This window comes from Oxyura jamaicensis, chromosome 5 (genome assembly GCF_011077185.1).
Source record: "Oxyura jamaicensis isolate SHBP4307 breed ruddy duck chromosome 5, BPBGC_Ojam_1.0, whole genome shotgun sequence".
Lineage (NCBI taxonomy): Eukaryota > Metazoa > Chordata > Aves > Anseriformes > Anatidae > Oxyura > Oxyura jamaicensis.
Window position 1 is genome coordinate 42744869 of NC_048897.1, and position 20994 is coordinate 42765862.

At 39.1% G+C, this 20994-nt stretch overlaps 1 protein-coding gene across 8 annotated transcripts in view; it reads right to left on the bottom strand.

Moving 5' to 3' along the window:
• BEGAIN (brain enriched guanylate kinase associated) overlaps positions 1 to 20994 on the bottom strand; it is a 161645-nt gene that overhangs the window by 105795 nt on the left and 34856 nt on the right. For 5 of the 8 annotated variants that reach the window (XM_035327948.1, XM_035327940.1, XM_035327944.1 and 2 more), the window contains one exon: positions 8252 to 8280. In XM_035327948.1, the coding sequence (XP_035183839.1) occupies positions 8252 to 8280 (29 nt within the window). Of the gene's footprint in view, positions 1 to 8251; positions 8281 to 8638; positions 8817 to 20994 lie in introns of those variants that run through there. The other 3 variants (XM_035327949.1, XM_035327942.1, XM_035327945.1) reach the window with 3 other exon arrangements.

Below are 20994 nucleotides of genomic sequence, written 5' to 3' on the forward strand. Positions count from 1 at the left end.
TACTCTTTAATTGTTGGTCTCACACCAATTGGAATAAAAATGCAAATAAAACATTGTTGCTATTCACAAGCTGAAAGTCAAAACTAAGCATACAATTTATTTTGAATTTAAATATAATTGTTCCAGTGCTACAGATTGTATGAATGCAGTCTAAAATCTGTGTTTCTCTACAGAAAACAGCACTTTCCCCATCATGAAGAATGTGCCTCTGTCCATGAACATATTTCATTACTAGTTTCCTGTTGAGTTGCTAAGAATAGAGGGCAGGGCTGCAAAACACTTATATTTCTACACTCATGGATCGGTATTAAATCTTGGAATGTATTTGGTACAGTCAGTCTGGACTGTTTCTGATTAACTCCGTGGTAATAGTGCTTCCTTATTACAAGACAGAAATAGGATTCATACCAAGAGGAAATAATATCTCAAAGGACAGGTGACCCAGCAAAATTTAGTTAAAAATATGTGTACGTGCAAAGTCATTCGTCATGCACTTAGTGCTACTTAAATATCATATCAGGCACCTACATCTGTAGGACTTCTCAGTAGTTAAGACCAATTATACAGATATATAGACAATTTCTCTTTCTATTTGTAGACTACTCTGTACAGGTGGACCATTGAAAACCATGTTAATTGGTGCAGTATCTTGGTTAAATTGGAATCCCTTAGTTAAATGGCAGCACAAAGATTTAGCACTTATTAAAGAGAAGCACACAGAAAAGGGGAGTACTGATTGCTTATCTTTTCAAATTGCCTATTGTAAGACTGAGATCTTGGGGGATGGCTGGTGTAAAGATTAAGTTGCCATTCATTGCTGGAAATTCCAGTATAGCTCTTGGAAGGCCTTAAAATTAGAGCAGCTCCTTAAACTAATGCTGTTGTCTAAATGGCAGTTAAAGCTAACAGAAACATAAAATGAGCTCATCAGTTTGACTTGATTTGTATGGAAACATCAAAATTAAGGCCCCTTGCCCTGACATAGATAGGAAACTTGGTGTTGCCTAAGAGGGCAGCACTTTGGAGTTGTCAAGTCAGCATAGCAAGGGCTCCCTGCAGAGCTCAGTGGCTTTCAGAAAAGAAGTTCGAAGCTCTTCTTTTCTTCTAAGGCACTGTCCTCCTTCTATCCCTCCTCTTTCTTTTAAAGGTAGATGAAATCAAAATTATCTTGTTCAACTCCTGGAAGAGTTGAATAACAAGAGTTGTGCAATACACACAAGTAGTAGGATGGTCATAAACACAGGAGAAATCTCACAAGGACCTACAGGCACTTATAATCCCCCCTGCCCTACTTGGGAGCTCTGTAAATTAAATAACCCACTTATTCATGAATTCCTAAAAGTATGATTATTGCTCACTGACTACGGCCTATGTTTAAGCACATTGTACCTCATGCTAAGCTGACTCTAGGTCATCGCTAAAACATTAAGACAATTCAGTCCCCTGGATTTTATTTATTTATTTTTAAATATGAAAAGCTGAATATTTTTATATACTTCAGATGCTTTTGGTTTTTAAAGAACATTGAATTAAATATGGTGATAGAGTTTTTATTTGAATGCATTTTAAAGACACTTGTCTGTAAATCAAGAACTGATTGGTAAATTAAATTGTCTAAGCCATGCCAGCAGCAGCAGAGCTGGCAATTGCAAAAGCCTGTAATAAAGTGTTGCAGAAAGGTTATCTCCTTCTTTTCATCGGTCTGTGCACTGTAGCAGCAGCAGCAAGCATTCAAATTGTACTTGATTTCACCACAGAGCACACTCAAGTGTGGTTCACAAACTACGCTGCCCTTGAACCATCTGGGATTTGCAGCTTGGAAGCTTTTATACTCTTCAGCTTGTAAGATTGTTTTGTTACTGCTGCAGTTGTTGTCTCCGTTAGCTGTGTAAGTCCCTGTTCTCACTTTGTAGCACACTTCCCTGATAGCTTTGGTCAGAGTGCTTACATAAACTGAAATCTAGTTGCTATAAGCAATATAGACGATGTGGAGAACACCTAATTTTCCCGTCTTTGATTTTCCTGACGATCAAAGATGCATCTTTGTAAACGTCTGTTTGATGCAAAAATTACATCTTTGAAAAAATCTGTTCTAGAAGCTCTAATCCCTGTGTCACAAAGTTTTGAACTAATCACAAAATCACAAACACTAAAAGAAATAGGCTTCTTTCTGACAAATGTTGTGGAAAACGAGGCGCGGGGGGGGGGGGGGGGGGGGGGGCCCGCGCGGCCTCCTGAGCAGCTCATAGTATTGCTCAGTGATGCACTTTGCCTTGCAAGAAAGGGGTAGGCAGAGCATTATTTGTAAGCCTGGTATCACCTAGGTCCAGCCTCTTCCCCATGACTCACTGCAGCTCCCAGTTTGATGGCATGGCTCATCTCCTCCTACCTACTTCCTCAGTCTCTTCAGATGTTTGCTCTGCTCCCACTTGTCCCTGCAGGCCACGTTCCACTGCCATACCAGGTTTCATTCAGCTTGAATCTGTTCTGCCCTCTGTTCCTGTCATGTTTCTTGCTTGCTGGACACTTTCACTAAACTCAGTGCTTACCTAGAGCTAAAAGATATTATAATGCAACACTTGATACAGCACATGGCTGGAGATGATTCCTTCCACACACAGGTATCCCTGCCTTTTAGATCATTTTTCCAAGCAGCAGGTAGAGGTTTAGGGCACAGGCCTGTAGGACAATGTCACAGCAACCCCATTGCCTCAGATGAAGTCATACTGGTTTGACTGACTAGCACAGATAATACCAGTAGTGGAAATTAAGTGGAATGGACTTCAGTATAAGTTACACAAACATACTGTCCCCCAATGGCATTATTAGAATTCCCAGAGCTACTGACATAGCTGGATCAGCATGGCTCAACACCTCAAATGATCCCAGCTCCGAGGGTATAGTTCCCTTGGGGGGCTATAAATATATTCTTGTGTGTCCATTGCTCCTACCACTGTGGTTGTCAACCACTAAACTTAAAGCTCAGTGTAGTCTCTAGGGGAGGGAGATGTGTCGTTTAGCTGTGCTGCAGTCACACCTTGGATGGCAGGGTGAACAAACCAGACGTGCTGTAAACAGCACTGCAGGGCTGTCACTGCTGCTGGGACTGTCTGGGAGATGGAAACATCTTGCAGAGCAGAGAAAAATGGAAACCAGCTTTACCCGGGATATAAGTAGTTATCTCTCTTATCTCTTGATCTTTTTTTTTTTTTTCCTCTTTCAAAATGGACCCTAGCTAGATGACTCTTCTACCATAACCTCTAATGACCACACACTCATGGCCCTTTCATGCCAGCATTTCCCTGCGCTCTGTTTCTTCTGAGCTTTCCCTGTGCCATCTATTTGCCTGTGTCCTCAGCTGGGGTTTCAAGCCTAAGTATCAGCTGGAGCTTGCAGACACTGCTGAGCAGATGCTGGAGCTACTTCTTGCACAGCCTTATTGTTGTGCTGTGGCATTGTGCCTGTGTGCATTCAGTGGCTCCCAGCACATCAGCTGTGGATGCAAAGGCAAGACCTTGTATAAAGTAAAGGGTGATTGTTGGGTAAGTTTCTGGAAAAAAACCCTCTCTTTGTGTTCAAATAACTATGGTAAAATTAAAGTAGATACAGGCTGAGAGAAGAAGTGAAAGGTGGGAATGACAGGAAATTGCACTGTGTTCATTAGCATATGAAGAGGGTTATATTTATACCAAGTGCAACGAAGGCAGTGTGATCTAGTGGACATTTAGGAAGGTATTCACATTTCCACTAAACTACCTTATAAGCTTTTCCCCAGGGCTGCACGTGCCTTTGATGTTCTTTGAAGAGTGATTTCCCTTCCTTACAACAGATGAACTTAAACATACTTGAGAGAAGTCCAAGCTTGAAAATTCGAGAGACATAGATTGAGCTACTGATTTACTACCAGCTGTGTGTGCAAAACAAATCACTCTCATATGCTCTGTAACAAAGGTTATAATGAACTAAAGATGTTACCTCACAGGTCCCTTGTGAGGCTTGGATCACTTTGATCAGAGATCCATAGATGATGAGTGAAGTGCCACTACTGAGAAAGTAATCCTTAGATGGGGAATAACATGGATACATTGCAATCTAGGAAGAGGGAAGACTTCTTGCAGGCACTAATTATGTGAGTCTGTCAGTTCATGGTGGTGATGATGTGTCTCTTTTATGTACCTTTAGATATACAGTTCAGCATATTGTGGGTCTTGAAAGTTTAGACTTAAGAATATTGATTTATAGAGCTTCTGATTTGTCACTTAAATTTTAGGAGCATATTAAAAAAAAAAAAAAAAGCTTTTATTGAACAATATCAAATGCCTTAATTGGCATTTCCTGTGGAGTGAGATACTCTTCAGTGTAAGAAACACTGTGAATCTGGTCGATATTTGTGTGCAAAAATGTCTGGAAGTCTCTTATGTTAAACTTCACAACCTTTCTCTTGAAATGCTAAATGTTATAATTTATATTTCAAGCAGGATTAAATGGAAGCAGTGAAAGAGCTACTGTGTGAGTTTGTGCTGAAGTTGTGGTGGAGCTGGCAGGTGTCTTCCTTTTGCATGTCTGGTCGTGCTGTGGATTAAATCAGACTTGAAGGAGCAGTTTCCTGAGGATTTTCAATTTGGTGTGCCAGCCACAACAGATCTGCAAGGCCCAAGACTTGGAAGGCATGTGCTCCTCTTGGAGATACACACCAAAGATAGTACAGGGCTAAGAGTCAAAATAATATAGTATAGGTACATTTGAAATGTGTTTGAACTAAAAGTTTTTGGTCCTTGTTTACAGACATGATAAAGAACCAAATACACGAAACTGTATTTAAAAGGTTGCAGTCAGAAGTAATTAATGTTTAAAGTGACTGTATAACTATACACAGCCAACCTACATAAGTGCAGATCTCCAAGGGGTTTGTGATTAGTAGTTAGTCTTACTTCCTGCCTAATATATTGGTACCTTGAGATGTTATAAACACTATGTAGTGTTAAGAATTGTTCAGTGTGAAGACTTCATTGCAGCGACATATCCTTCTAGTCGAGGTTTCAGCACAAAATAGCATGTTTCCACTTCTAGAGGAAGTCATCCCCATATCAGGCTAAACACTGATAACCTCCCACGTCTGCTTCCTACTTTTCCTTCCACCTGTACTGCTGTCACAGAAAGCCTCTGCTGAAAAGGACAGGATGAGACATCAGAGGTCACAGCAGGCCGCTGATCTGCAAGGGGAATTTTTGCTGCATTATATGAGATGAATTTAATCTTTCCAACCAGATTCTGAGTGAAGAAACATAATGGTGAGAGGTGTGTTTGTTCACTGCATTGTTGTGATGCCCTGGCTCAGTGAGTTCACTGTTGATTAAAGTTCGGGTGATCGGTGGATCAGTTTTGCGGGCTCCTGTGTCAGCTTCTCTGTCTCTTATTGGTCTGGCCACCCCAGTCCTTGGGGGTGTACCAGATGCACTGGAGAAGGTGCTTGTTCCCCTGAGGTCTCTTAGAACTGCCTTGTAACATGTCTGGGCCTGTGGGCTCCCAAGGGCTGCCACCGTGTAGCAGCTCCTCTGAGAAGTGTGATTCTCTGCACCTATTCTGCACATGTAAAAGGCTTCCTTATCTTGAAGTGCACTGTGGAATACAAACCTGAATTTCTCTAACCCAGGGAGTTTTCACGCTGGATGAGTAGGTGGTCCTGTGGGTATTCACCTTGCTTCTCCTATTTGTCCAACAAGCCTTTGATTTTTATTATTATTATTTTTCTTTTTTCTTTTTGATGATTCCAGACCCCTTCCTCCTCCCTCCTTTGCAGGAGCCATGTGTACCCTCTGTACACCCTAGCTTGTGCCCAGCTGCTGCAGGGTAATGCATCCTTAGACGGCTGCATGAAGAATGAGGAAGAAGCTGGGCCTAGCAGAACACCTTCAAGTACTATGTGCTAGTGGCTTTCCTGTGTGTTACACTGGTTTCTTCATCCTACCTCTTATATCTATCTATCTATCTATCTATCTATCTATCTATCTATCTATCTATACAAAACAAACAAACAAAACCTCTTTCCTCCTGTGCTGTCCTCTTCCTTTATTTATTTATTTATTTATTCCCTGACTTCAGGTTCTCTCTCCTTATAGCCTCTCTGAAGCCACTGTGCTTAAGAAATGAGGCAGTCTGTCTTAACCCAGGTGTCAGACTTGGATAGGTTTAGAAAAGATCTAATCTCTCAGGTCTGTAAATTCAACAGGTATTTAAAATAACAGCTCCAGGTTTTATTTCAGTTTGTTTCAATTTGCATGCAAAACAATGACAGGAGCCTGGCAAAGCTCGGGATGGAGCAGCACAACTTCTGTGCTGAGCCCTGCTGGAGCTTCCCCGGCCCAGCTCACTGCTCCGCTCAGGCACCAGCTCAGGTGACGGGGACCAGCCTCCGTCAGAAGCAATTTTTACACACAAGAAGTGTAAGCAGAAAACTTCATTAACAAGCTGCTGACACAGACTGACCCTTCTCTTGTCAGAGTTAATAGCTAAACTCCCAGCTCCTCCAGTGGGGCAATATGAGATTTCCATCTTTACAGGTGCCCGGGAAGTACTGAGGTTCTGCTGCATGTCTGACATCTGCAAAACTAGGGTGCTAGGAAGATGCAGCTTTATGGTTATTTACTCTTGCCGTAGAAAACTCTCTCTCTCTTTTTCTGTTTGTTCCTGATTTATTCTCCTGGGTTCCGCAGCATGTTATTGCCAATGTGGCAAGAGCCTGACTATTAAAAGCAGAGGCCAAAGAATGCTCAGGAAAGTATAAGAGGTATTGTATCGTGTTTGTGCACACATGCTTATCAAGTGAACATGTAAATATGTATTTGCTTGCATCTACGAACAGAATAATTCATGGCATGAGTATGCATACACCATAGGAGATCTTGCTTAGAATTTTTAGTAAACACAGGACCACATACTGAGGTGCTTTTTCAGTCCTTACTCAGGAAAAACTCACAGCTGTAATGTTATAGCACTTACATGCAAAACAACAATACATTTCACAGGGTTTTTCTTTCAGCTCATAAGTTATTTACTCTTTCAGTCACATACGAGAGTACAAAAGATGTACAACTGAAGCACTTTATAAATAAATGACATTAGAAACTTTCTGATGTGCATCTTCAAGTCAGCTGTAAGAGACTTAACATCCTTGTTCTCAAAAGAAAAATGGGATTTTGTTTCCAGCCCAGAATTCATTAAGCATCTCTGCTCTTTCATAATTGCCACTTTTCCCCCTGTTATTTCCAGAATTCTAGAACTTTTATGCATTTCTGAAAACTCAGGATAGCCATTCCAAACTCAAGGAATCTAAAAAGTTGTGCTTGGACAATAGTTGTCACTAAGCAAACTGAGCCTGTCACCAGGCTCAGGGAAGGAATTTGGACTTGTCCAATAAAACCAAGTAAGCGCAGGGCTAGTGTTTTGGTTATCAAATAAAGCTCCATAAAATATTTAAAGGGTAATTAAAAGTTCAGCTTTTACTTATCACTTTGATAATACCTGAGGATTTAATTAATAAACATGATTTTATCTTTTAAAATATTTTTAAAGGGCTAGAATGATTTTTTTTTTTTTGTTTTCTCTTTTTTCTTTCTTAACAACATACACAAAAGCAATATCCCCCAAAGCAGACTTGCACTCGGACATGAGATGGAAAACTTGTATTTATAAAAGCCATCTCCTTTTGCTTAAAGCAGTGAGATGTGCTAAGAAATTGGTACATTATGACAACATTTTAAACACAGAGGAGACAAGATTTATCTGGCCGGTATACAATATAAAACAAAAATCGAACACCAATGTTACAGCATTATACTAAAACAAACCACAGTAATTAGATGCTTTGAAGTCAAGCCTATATTTTCTTCAGCTTTTATTTTTTCATGAATTATTGATCCACTTTCCTCATTAAATGGAATGGCAGGCTCTTGCAGTAAATGGACAAGTGACTACAACATTTATATAATCAAATATCCTCTGTATCTGGCAATAAAACATGCTTGTGTATAAAACAGCCCTCCTGAATTGACATGTCTGAAAAACAGATTTACTAATATAACCACATTCCTTTTCTTTTGTCTCTAAAACACAGCTTCCCTTACATCGTCATGCAATCCCATATTTTACGCTGATCATATTAAGCAAAATATTTTCAAAGAGCCTGTATTGCCCATTGTGCAGTAGAACATTTCTTGTCTATAATGAGATGTAAATAAACTGTCTCACTTACCTTATTTTCTCCATCTCTGCCGCAGAGGCCTACAAGAAATCAAATAATAGGAGCAAGTGAATGAAAGAAAACATTCACTCTGCAGATTTATGCATAGTTAAGGTTTCCAAATGGTTTTCGACAAGTGTCTACAAAGCGACGGTAAGCAAACCCCACATCTGCATTAGCTGAAAATAACATTGAGAGATTAACTCAGGAATAATGCAGCACGCTGCAGGAGCACTGTATACCCACGAGCCATGGGCAACAGAATGACTCAGTTGTAGCGCTGAGGCAGAAAATGGGGAGAGAAAGGGAAAAAAAAAAAAAAAGAAAAAGAAAGCAGCAGCAAGTAACAGGTTACTGTGCCTCCTGGATTTCACAGGAAAAGTTGAAATGCTGTGCTACCCTCTGTGTGGTGGGCATGGCAGCAGTGCTCAGCTGGCAGGGAAATTAAAGTGACTTCATCACACATGAATTTTGAGCTCAATTCATCGTGTTTCACGGAGCCTGACAGATGGAGTGGACACAGGCTTGCATCCTTCGTGGGAGTTTCAAATAATCAAATTACTTTCCTCAAGTAATACGCTATCTGGACAATTAGCATCTCAGTATGTGTAGGCTTTTCATTAACCCCTTCATTGCTACTCACCTACAACTCCAGTAACTCCCCAGTTCTTTCTGTCTGCCAGGCAGCTGGATTTCCATTAACCCTTTGGCAGTTGCCTGTCAATTCTGCAGCCTGAAGACTTTACATCCCAGTGGAGCAGAAGGTGGTAATTTTATTAACCTGCCTTGTTTCTTTTTACCGTATAGATGCTGTAAATTCCTACTTACCTATAGCATGGAGCATTAATCAGTCAGTATGTATATGAAAAGCAGACCCCTTGGTTAACCCCTTGGTTTCTTTTTCATCATTATCTAGTGCAGATACTTTATAGCTGCTTCCATTTAATCTTATCACACCACTGGCACAAGATCTCAGCAGTCCTCCTGGCCCCACTTTACTGTAACTAGGGAATGAACATTCAGAGCAATCCTGTGATCTCTACAGCCAGATAAATCCCAGCATCTCAGAATCTCTTATTTGTACTGAAGGCATTGCCCATTAATCATAGACATTTTAAACCTTATTGATTAATGACTAACAATCATATCTGAGTATGAAATAAATTAAAGATTAAAAATAGGGAAATATTAATCAGTTAACAAGCAGGAAATTTGTCAAACTGTCTAACAAAAGATCCCAAATAACAAATTGTGGGTTCCTCATTGTGTCACTCATTTTTCTCCTTATTTATTCTTGATTTGTCCATTAGATAAGTCAGGCCAGTGTTTGTGTGATAATTTCTGCTGACAGACATTAGGCGTTCACCAGAACTTGGTACGCAAGAAGCCAGCTGCAGGAAAATCCCTCCTCAGCTTCCCAGAAGTGGATGTGATGCACATTGCGTGCTCCCTGCATGTCCGTTGGAAGCACAGGGTTGCCCATGGTAAATCCCAGATTTTGATATTAATGTCTAACTCAGGGACCCGTAATTGCTTTCTCTAATTTATATCTATCCATTGAACCCATGCTTATTCTGTAGTGTGCAGGAAGTAGTTTAAACATTACTGATTGGAAAACAAACCAGGGGGGCTTTTCCCTGTGCGTATGTCCTGGTTTCAGTTAGGACAGTTATTTTTTCCTCCTAGTAGCTGGTAGGGTGCTATGCTTTGGATTAGGATGAGAAGAGTGCTGATAACATGCTGATGTTTTAATTGCTGGAGAGCAATGCTTACACTATGCCAAGGACTTTTCAGCTCCTCGCTCTGTCCTGCCAGCGGGCAGGCTGGGGGTGCAGCAAAAGCTGGGAGGGGACAAACCCAGAACAGCTGACCCAAACTGGCCAAAGGGGTATTCCATACCATCTGACGTCATGCTAAACAATATATAGGGGTGGCTAGCCGGGGTGGGGGGGCCGGCTGCTCGGGGTTGGGCTGGGCATCGGTCAGCGGGTGGTGAGCAATTGCATTGTGCATCACTTGTTTGTACATATTATTATTATTATCATTATTATTTTCTATCTTAATAAACTGCCTTTATCTCAACCCACAGGCTTCACTTTCCCGTTTCTCTCCCCCATCCCAGAGAGGGAGGGGGGAGGGTGAGCGAACGGCTGTGTGGTGTTTAGCTGCCAGCCGGGTTAAACCACAACAGCTCTTTGTTGCTGGCAGCCCCATGGGCTTGCTACTTTGGTTTTCCTGAGATGTATTCTCAAAAAAACCTGCCCTAATCATCATGTTTCTGTCATTCTGGGGAGAATTCATTTTTGCTGGAGCTACACATTATGGCTTCACCTTGAACTGCAGGAGTCACCCGTGAAGACAGAATACTTAAATATCTGATTTCTGTGCTTCTACTTTGGCAGTTTCTACAGATAGAAGGGGAAGTTGCCTGAGCTTTGCTTTTGCCTAGTGCAAGAGTGAGGGTTGTTACATGTGATTAAAGCATAGGATGGAGAAGAGGAGCTGTAGGTTGTTTTTTGGATATATACTATTGACCTCATCTGTGAAGTAGGTGAGTCATTAGCTGCCAATCCCAACTGGAAATCAGTGGGAAAGAAAAGCACAGGAAAAGCCTGACACAAACAAAACAGAAAACTAAATCCAGCTGCAATTACTTCTGTCAGATTTATTCTCTCTTTTTTTTTTTTTTTTTTATATGATTCTATTTATTTATCTATTTATTAACAAGAAGTCTCTTTTTTCCTTCCGTGCAGAAAAGTTACTGTGTGTGTGTGTGTGTGTAACAGGGCCAATTTTCTTTTGGACCATGGGGTATATTTTCTTCTACCTTTCTCTGACACCCTGGTCAGTGAAGAGAGTCTTGTCTCCTGGTCTGATGATGGGAGCAATGGCTTCAGATCAGCCCTCCTCAAGGAGGATGCTCTGACCTGGGTCAAAACCTTTCTGGGCTGTGGCACTGCAATGTTCTGTTTTTTGATGGGGATCTACTTCCAGTAAATAAATAAAAGCAGATGAAAGGACTAGATCCCAAGTATGTTTCAGGTGAATGTCCTAGCCTGCATGTTAGAGAGTGAAATGTGCATACAGGAACCTACAATGGTGAAAATAAGAGCATCCATAGAAATACAACTTTCATACCAAGCAGTTTACTTTCTCAGATAATTATTTTCCTTTGGGAGACTTTTTTTTTTTTTTTTTTTTTTTTGACTTCTTCTCTTCCCTTTCCTTCTCTTTTTTTCCTTCCTTTATTTTTTCCTTCTCTCTTTCCCAGCTCCCATCTCCTCTCCTCTCTTTTAAAATTCTTATATTCCCTCCCTTAGAAATTCAAAATTATTTTAAAAGTCTGTTTTTCTGAAACAGCTCTGTTTTCACAAGATGACATTTTTACTGAGGCAAAATTGCTGTTTCCTAGCCAATTCCCTGCCACTGCTACAGCCTGTGGAAGCTTAGAGGCTACATCATCCTTAGATGGCTCTCTATGAAGGCTCCCAGCTGAAATGTCCTACTGAATTGATTTTAAAATATATTCTAAATGGCTCTGAATTGGACAATTTTAGGGTGTCTTGTGGGACCTATTTCAAGCAGAAAGACAGAAGTAAAGGTTGGTATGAGGGTATCCTTTATGATATGTCATTTATGAGTTGCTGCTTGCTAGTGAGTTGATTTATTGTAAGTGCTTCTTGATGTTTGAACTGAGCAGTGTGATTAGAGCTGTGTGAGTTTTTTAATAACATTTTTAATTAAGATCAGTAATTACCTTTAATTACAGAAGTATCAGATGTAATTTAAATACTTTTTTTTTTAAAGCAAAACAATATCAAGACAGTGTGACTAAAGAATTTTTAATCATCCTAAAAATATCAATTTTTGCCATTAACAAATAGATTGGCCTTTGTAATTCAATGCCCTCCATTTCTGTATACAGTCTCCAATGTAAAATATGGAGATTGGATTGAAAATTTTCCTTTCCATGGAAGTTCTTGGTGTGCTAACTTTGCCTCGGAGCACTTTAAAGCAGTGTCTAAAAGCGTTGGTAGATGTTTGTCTGGTTTTCAAGTATTTAAAGAAAGTGTGAAACATAGAACACTTGACAAGATTCTTTTCTGGAAGTGGCAAGCAAGTCCATTTTGGAACAGGTATTCTAAAGTCATTGTCTTCCTCTACTTCCTCTTTTTCCTCTTCTTCCTCTTCTTCTTTTTCTGTGCTTTTTTTAAATGGCTATTTGATATTCTTTGCTATTTTTTTTTTTTTTGAGAACAGAGTCATTCACTTGCTTGACTGAAAGCGGGGATGTTGTTAATGGAAACCCCAGGAATTTTACTGTGGCTTTTTTTCCATTTAGAATGTGGTTACTGCTTTTCAGTCAGCAGGACAACCTCTCAATTGTTTTCAAGTCAGTAGAGCAAATGAAAAACACTGTGGTCTCCTATTTTTTTATCTCCCCATATTTAATTAATGAGTCAAACAACCACAAGACAATGGCAGAACATTCTTAGTCATTTTTGTACATAAAACTTAATATAGTGATCAAATTCTTTGATTGTTTATTCTTATATGATTAGTGTTTGCAATGTTGATTGTTGAACCAAAACATTTTTAATAAGGTAGAAAATCAGGCTGACAGATCTCTCAGCTATCTAATAAAATTTCCTTTCCCTAATCTTACGGTCAATTTTCATCCCTCTGTATCTTCCCAGATAATGTCTGAAAGAGAAGGTCTTCCCAGAAGGTGACAGCTCTTTCTCTCTCTCTCTCTCTCTCTCTCTCTCTCTCTCTCTCTCTCTTTAAAATTGTCTGTTTGTTTTTAGTTTATTTTGTTTTCTTGGAAATGTATGTTTCATTTTATAAGGAGAGACAGGACCCTGAGCCCAGCTCAATACTCACCAGTCTTCCCTTTTAGTTCAGTGGACTTTAGGTTGACATGTTGGCTACCAAACATACAAGACAAGAAAGGGCAGCAAGAAATTACTTCTGCTCATTTAGTCTGAGGTATTACTTTAAGTTGGTCAGTATTATGGAAGTTACTTTCACTTCTGTGGTGAGGAGAACTGTAAATGAGAGTTCAGTTACTGCTGAAGTCTTATGGGATTCCCAGTGCATTTGTAAACTGCCACGTTTTGAGTCACAACTGTTTCACTTCAACATTCCTTTTCTGCTCACAGTTGTACTAAAGACTGATTGACATGAATTAGTTTGGCCATATTCCTTTTCTTTTCTACAGGGTACAAGAGTAAAAGATTTAATTTAATAAAATTTATAGACTACATAATTTGATTGGATAAATTTTTAATTAGACTTGATCCATTTTTAGAGATAAAGTAGAGGCTTCAAAGAACTACTCATGTGACGAGAAAAGGCTAAAATTTACTATATAGGAACTTTCATAGAACAGGAGGAAACATCTGGCTGCATTTGATTTGGCTTTACATGTTGACTGTATCTAATGGATTTTTATCAAAGAAGAATAATCTTTCTGTAAAACTCTTGACTGAAATTGTCATGAAGATACGAAGAACATTAAAATCAGTTTTCCATGGTTGACACTGTAATAGATATTTTGTTCAGAAAACACTACCTCCATGCATACCTCCAAACCACAGGCCATAAAACACCTCCACTGCTCTCAGACCATCCAAAGACACTTAGTATACAAAAGGTGAAGAGGTATAGTGATTCACTTCAGGAAGAAGGCAGAAGAGGTCAAGAGCATCTCTAACATCCTATGTCCCTGCAGTAAGGAACATGTTAGGATCATTGGACATCTTCCCTTGTAAAAAGGAACATTATATTTATTACAAAGGATGAGAGGATTTCATTAAACTGTAGGGTTTTTGCATGGCTGACCTGAGGAAAATTATCTGACAATCAATTTAGACATGAGTAAACAAGAGTAAGACATACGAATTCTCACTGTACCACCAAGAGCAGCGTTGTATTATCTCAGCATGCCCTCCCTCTCTGGGACTAGCTTCTGATGCTTTCTAAAGTGGAGGAAGAAGCTCTCCATAGCCAAGTAGGAGAGATAAATAGAAGAAAAAAACAAATAGAAGCTCAGACCTTTGAAACTAATAGCATATGACAAAGATACGCTGTAAACAGGCCCACCTCAGTAAAGAAACATATAAATTGTCTTTTTAATTCTTAGAGAAAACAACTAAGTTAAACACCCAAAATGTTCACACCATACCTGCGTATGTCCAGATCACCACTACTCTGTCATGAAAAGTCCATAAGCCTGTTAAGCTCCATCTTGAAAAAGTTATTTTTTTTCCCTGTGTGTTCCTGAATGCTGTTAAACTGATGGAAATCAGAGGGTCATTCCAACCATGCTAAATTTTTATGACCAGTTTATCTCTGTTTAATCTTGAAACAGGTTTGTTTAAATTTAAAGCATGTTACTCCTAGTTGTTTTTTCTTTCTTTTTTTTTTTTATTGTTATTATTATTATTATTTTTTATTTTGTTATTCCAACTTGCATTTATGAAGATATGTCTTATTTGAGAGGGAAAACAAGACATGATTAGACATGATTCGTTGACGGTTCTCAGAAGATTATACTCATTCCTTCTGTCATTTCAGTGTCCCTTCTCTGGATCTATTCCAAATTAACGTAATCTGATTTGCAAATGGGTGATTAGGGCTGTATATCATGTACAAAACACCTTGCCAGTACCTTGTATAGTAATATGAATACTTGAGCATCTCTAAAGGCAATATATCTGCAGTATATCTTAGGCTTGTCTCAGGTTTCCCATAGTTCAGCTGTATTGGAGGCTCATAGATATTTTACAGTCTAACAATATGCCTAGATCTCAGTTTCTCTGCTATTTCCAAATGAGCCCCACTACATGAAGTCTTTACGTGGATGGATTTGTGTTAAATTACATCCTATTTCCATTATTCTGTTTATCATGTATGCAAACCTGATTATGAACTCACGGTTCCTAATAAGCATTTGCAATAGGATGCATCCAGAAAGTTATTGTAAAGTTCCATTAGCCAACAGACTTCCTTTTAAACGTGGTATTTATTTTTTATTTTTTTAAATACAATTTTAATTCAGATTAATAATCTTCATTTACTCTCTTATCAGTTTTAAACAGTAATTCTCAGATGAGCATTTTATGTACTGCTTTGTGCAAATCTAGATAGATCAAGATACATTCCTTGCATATGAAATCAGTTCCTTTAGCAGTTTTAAAAAAAGTATCTTTTTGTGTTTTATGCTATTTCTTTGCATCCATGACTGCTCAGCTTACTTGACTGTGTAAGCCTTCATCCTCCTTTGTGTTACATTTTCTCTTTACCAGTTAGAATACAACATTTGAACCAAGGTACTCAGTGAAAAGCTTTTTCTTCTGGGCTTGCTGCTTCATGTGCCAATCTATCAGGATCTTGGGCTGAGGATTACCATAGGATTCCTGATATCAGCAGGGTGAATGAGCCCAACTTGTTCTCCTTACCTATGGTAGTTATTGTTGTGTCTTCTTCTTTAATCACATATCGTGAAATTACCCCCACATTCACTATCATTCCTATTTAAAGGTGAGATATATTATCACTTTAATAATTGGACCACATCTAAATTATCCTGAACTTCTCTCTGACCTTCAGCATACACTAGGTCTTTTTTTTTTTTTTTTTTTTTTTTTTTAATTATCTTCTCTTTCTGTTTAAATGGTTGACTCTTTAGAGCTAGTCTTTGAAAAATCCTTAGCCAGGTCTATCTTTAATGAATTCTTGCTGACAGAGTGGGGAATAACCACAACAAAAATTAGATAGAAATCTTGGGCATTTTTCTCACTGTAGGCCTTTAAGTCCTCCACAGTGTATAATGCATGTGTGAGCATCTATCAAATAACCACAAATTAAAATGAAAATATAACCTACAGGCTTCTCTTTGACATGCTTGGGAAAACATAACATTCTCAAGCTGTTTTATTCCCTAATATTTTAGGATCTTTGTTTTGCTTCCTTAGTTTCATTTTCACTCTGTAAAGTCTCAGAGCCAGCTCCCCAACAGGGGTAAATTAGTAGAGCTCTGGTGAAGTCAAGCCTTGCTGATTGATACCACTAGAGGCTCTGCTCTTAAATGCCGGTTTTCGTGAGTCAAGCTGATTTCTGTGATACCCAGTATTCTCAGCTGGCATGAGATGCTACAGTTTCTCTGTCTCCCTATCTCAAAAAAAAAAAAAAAAAAAAAGACCACCCCCCACCCAAAACAAAACAAACAAAACCAAAAACAAACAAACAACAAAAAACAATCCCAATGAACTTGCACTTGCTCTCTATATCGCTTGGCAAACCATCCAGTAAAACCTGAACAAAGACTACCAAAATTAGGCAGCCTAACAATGGTTAAGACTCCCAGTTGCTCAGTATGCTTTTTCTCAGTCAGATGATTTGAACCTGTACACTTACTTAATGTGATTAAATTGGCTATTTGTATTAAATTAGTCCTTGTAGCCATCAGCAGAGATGAGGCTCTATGGTGCTAGGAGCTGTACAAACTAGTCATGTGAAAAGGAAAGCTTTTCCCTGACAGTCTGACTGGCTAAAATAGACAGAGATACATTCAGTGTTTTCTTCATCTGTGAGATGCCAAGACACAGTAGCACTTGTGTTTAGTGAGACTGGATCAAACTGTTTTCTTCAGCATCATATGATGCCATAGAATTTCAGAAGGTTAAAACAGAGAGGTGAAACCAAGCTGCCTGTCCAGCTGACCCTCTGTACACTTCACTTCCAGCTAGCTTGACTCCAGAGTGACCCCACCAGGTATAGTTCATCAGTAAATATTGTAAGTGAGTGGAGGCTGAGGAGCCAGAAGAAAATGTAATCTAACTGACTAACTGGAGTCTGTGTGTCTTAAACCAATACATGGCACTACTTACTGCACATTGCCAATATACTTACGTGGGTGTCTATATTACAGACAATGTTAACTGTAATTATAGACATTACATTAAAGTATTTAACCACAACAGCTGCCATTTAAAAAGCTCCTGTTTGTCAATACATAAAATAAAGTTGTGTCTGAGGCAGTCAGGAGTAACTGGTACACTGACTCCTGACTTGTTAAGGGTGATGTGGTAATGAGTGGGACCAAAGCTTGGGTCATTGTGAGCCAGGATGGCTTGTGAATTCCAACACAGCTGACATAAGTCCTGTACATTTCTATGTTTGCATCTTTATATCTCTACATATGTCTCTGCATACTGGAGATGTTTTCTTTGTGAATGCTGGCGACAGGAAGTGGGAGAGAGAAATGAGAGGGGGAGCAGAACTGCAAAATTCCTACGTCCTACACTCATAGAGTTCTGTTTGTTACAAAACATGTATTTTCTGCTCTAACTACATCTACTTCTGTCTAGGTGATGGAAGCAATCACCCATGTCCCTGTTATACAAGCTTTTAACCATTTATTTCTTACCACAGTCACTAGCTTTGTGCCTTGTTTTCAGCACTATCCTTAAAGGAAGGGTTCAGAGGAAGGCAAAAAGAATGCTAAGAGCTGGAAAACTCTACTAGCAAAACCAAGACAGAAATGGGTTAAGCTGCGGGATGTCTCATTAAGTTTGAAAGTGTTTAGGTACAACTTTCCTATTACAGGGCAGGACTTATCTGTGACTGCTCTGCCACTAAGAAAGGACAGCATAGATCAGCACAAGCATTTCTTTCAGGAAATGGGGAATGCCTGTTTTACTGCCTTCAGATGAGGCAGTTCCTAAGGCATCGTTGCTTCCCTGGAATCCAGGCACTGGGGAATCAAGTGAGTCTCCTAAAAATAAAGCTTTTATGTTCATGCCTTTTGTCACTTATGAACTTATCTGTGGACAGGGAAGAGTAAAATAAACTAGATGCAGTGATATACGCAGACAATACAAGATATTTCCTTGAAAAGAAAGACAAACTTCAAAGCTTTCACTCGTTCTGTCACACAGCACTGGTGGAAAACAATATCTATTTATTGATTCACCTTTTTTATCCCATTTCCAACCAATGCGTGTGGTGCTTCAAAGTCATATCAGTGGGACTGTATCTATTTCTGGAACAATGGGTATTCCAGTGAATAAAATGCCATGGCCTATGATAGATTTTTGGATTTATGCCTGTAATTGTTTAAGAAGAGAACTTTACTTAAGCAATATAAGAATGAGGTCAGAGAATAATATTAAGGGATCTTTGATGTTCTTTGTTCAAACCAGTCTCTCTCTTCACCAAAGGAATAGGATCCTCCTAACAATATTATGGATGAGATAAAAAAAAAACAAAACAAAACAAACAAACAAACAAACAAACAAACAAAACACCTCTCCAAATCCACAGCAAAGTATGAAAGAATTAGTATGTTACTGGAATGAAAGTAACTGGTTCTAGTCACCACTTCAGTTTTTATGCCAGGGGATTATAAGTATGGGTAAGAACAGAGTAGATCATATTCCTTGAAGTGCTGTTGGTTGAGAGTGGATTACTTTTTTACCACAAAACAAATGTGCAAAATCTACTCTGTGCATTTGAATTCTCAGTGGTGTTAGGGTCAATGCAAATATGGATCTGTAATACAGGCTTAAAAAGTTGCATGCCTCAGTCATTTGCTATTAAAGATATAAGCGTCTTCTGCTATTTATCTGGAGGTCAAAAGATGATGGAAGGCTGCTATATGTTTATAATAGACATTTAGATAAAAAAGGTATATTTACTGAGAGCCTTAAGATGCTGAATATTAATTGCCATTAAAATATCTCCAAGGTACAACAGGGCTTAGAGAGGTACCTATTTTACAGAGCTTGAGTTTTTTAAGGGAGTCCCAAGGTCACATGTTGATGTTGTAAGGTAGAGGAGACTTGAACCTTTACTCTCCCAAGTCTTCAGCTAATTTGCTAACTATTTAATCAACCAATTTCTTAAATCTTTTTTTTTTTTTTTTTTTTTTTTTTTAGTCAAGGTGTGAAGGTGAGAAAATCTCCTTTTGTCTGCTCCTCTCTGCAATCCTCCATAAGATTTAGCCAGACTCTTACTTAAATATTGTGTAGTAAATAAGGCAAAATATTTCCTAAGCTGCAGTGGTTTTGGTTTCTGCAAAGCCACAGTGTTACTGGTCTGTATCAGCACTGCTGATTCCAGTTGTGTTATTGTGATAATTTTAAGCATAAAGTTATTTCTATGCTGGACTTGGAAGGTGTCTTAATTGCTGTAGGGTCATAGGAGGTCTTTTCTCTTTATATTCTTGCATTCTGCATTAACATTCTTCTCAGGGGTTCTTTTCTGCAAGTTTAAAGAAGTCTGTTCTTACTCCTACACAAAATGTGGAATTGTTAGGCTTTACTGTGGAGACATTAAATCAGACTCTGGAGATTCCTTTGTCAAAAAGGAAGCTGTATTGTTAAAATTACATCTGGCTTTTGCACGTGTCACATTTCACAAGAGCATTGAGCCTGCATTATCTAGTGGCTTTGCTTGCAGTCTTTCTTCATGCAGTGCTATTTTTAGATTTTCATCCTGTTGGAATTCAATAGACTTGTTGTCAAGGCAAGCAAGAGAAGATAGCTAAGGTTGAATTTGTCAATGATTCAGCCATGTTCGTTGTTACTACTATACAAGTGTACCACAGCAGGGGACAAATACCACAATCAAGATATATAATTGCATGGAACTGTCAGGTTTTAAACTGAAATTATCAAGTGCTTACAAACCAGGTCTGAATCATTGCAGAATAAGTAGAAGGTTATTAGAAGATTTTGGGGAGAATTTGTAGCTTTCCTGAAACAAATGTCTGGTTCCTCCCCCCTCCCCCCCTCCCCCCCAACTTGGCTTTGATTTCAGCTGCTATTTTGCCCTTTTTCCCTCTCCCATTCCCCTTATCTCTCCATGGGCACTGTCTTTCATATACCTTTACTGTCACATGAAGGAGAAAAGAAGTTGGTGGTTGTGGAGTCAGATAAGGACAGCAAAGGATCATATGAGAACATTATCCTACCCCAGTGAATGATAAGAAATGAGGACTTCTCCAGTTAAACAGAATCAGAATCAAAATCCATGAAAAAGGCTGATTCCAGTGGGGTACAGATTGGGATTTAATAGTGACTTTACACTGAGCAACTGAAAAGCTATGAGTGAGAAAGCAGATGTAATTCTTAATAGATGAGTACCTTTGTAATGTATACCTATTTACACAGTGCTAAAGGTACACAACCAGCAAAGCACACAATCTCTATGCAGTACACAGTGAAATACAAGTGCTATTTCACTGAAAATGGGTGCTCTTGTGCTTAGCACAGTTCCTGGGTCATAAAGAAAATAGAGGTTTAAGACTGACAAATTACAGCCTTCAATGATTTCTGAGAATCTTACTGTGCCCTCTCAAACACTGTAACTTTGATTTAGAAGACATAGGATATTTCGTTTAATGAAATTAAAATTAGGAAGTGCTGTCAAATGCACAAACACTGTGATGGCTCCCCTGTCACTGGGTGCATGTATCCTGAGATGTTTAGATGACCAGGAGACAAATGCACTTGCTCTTGCTGTAGCTGTAACTAGGAGGCCCCAAAGGCACAGGGAGCTGCAGGGACTGAAGATTCTGGTTTGAGGCTTCTCAGGTCACAGCCTGTGCATGTGTGAACAGAGACAGCAGGCCTGGGGATGGCAAAACTCTTGCTCTGAACTGTCAGAAATGAACTCAGCACTTGTCATGCTGGCTGAAACCTGCCAGCACAATGAAACTAAGTTTCTAGATATTGGAGACCCAATGT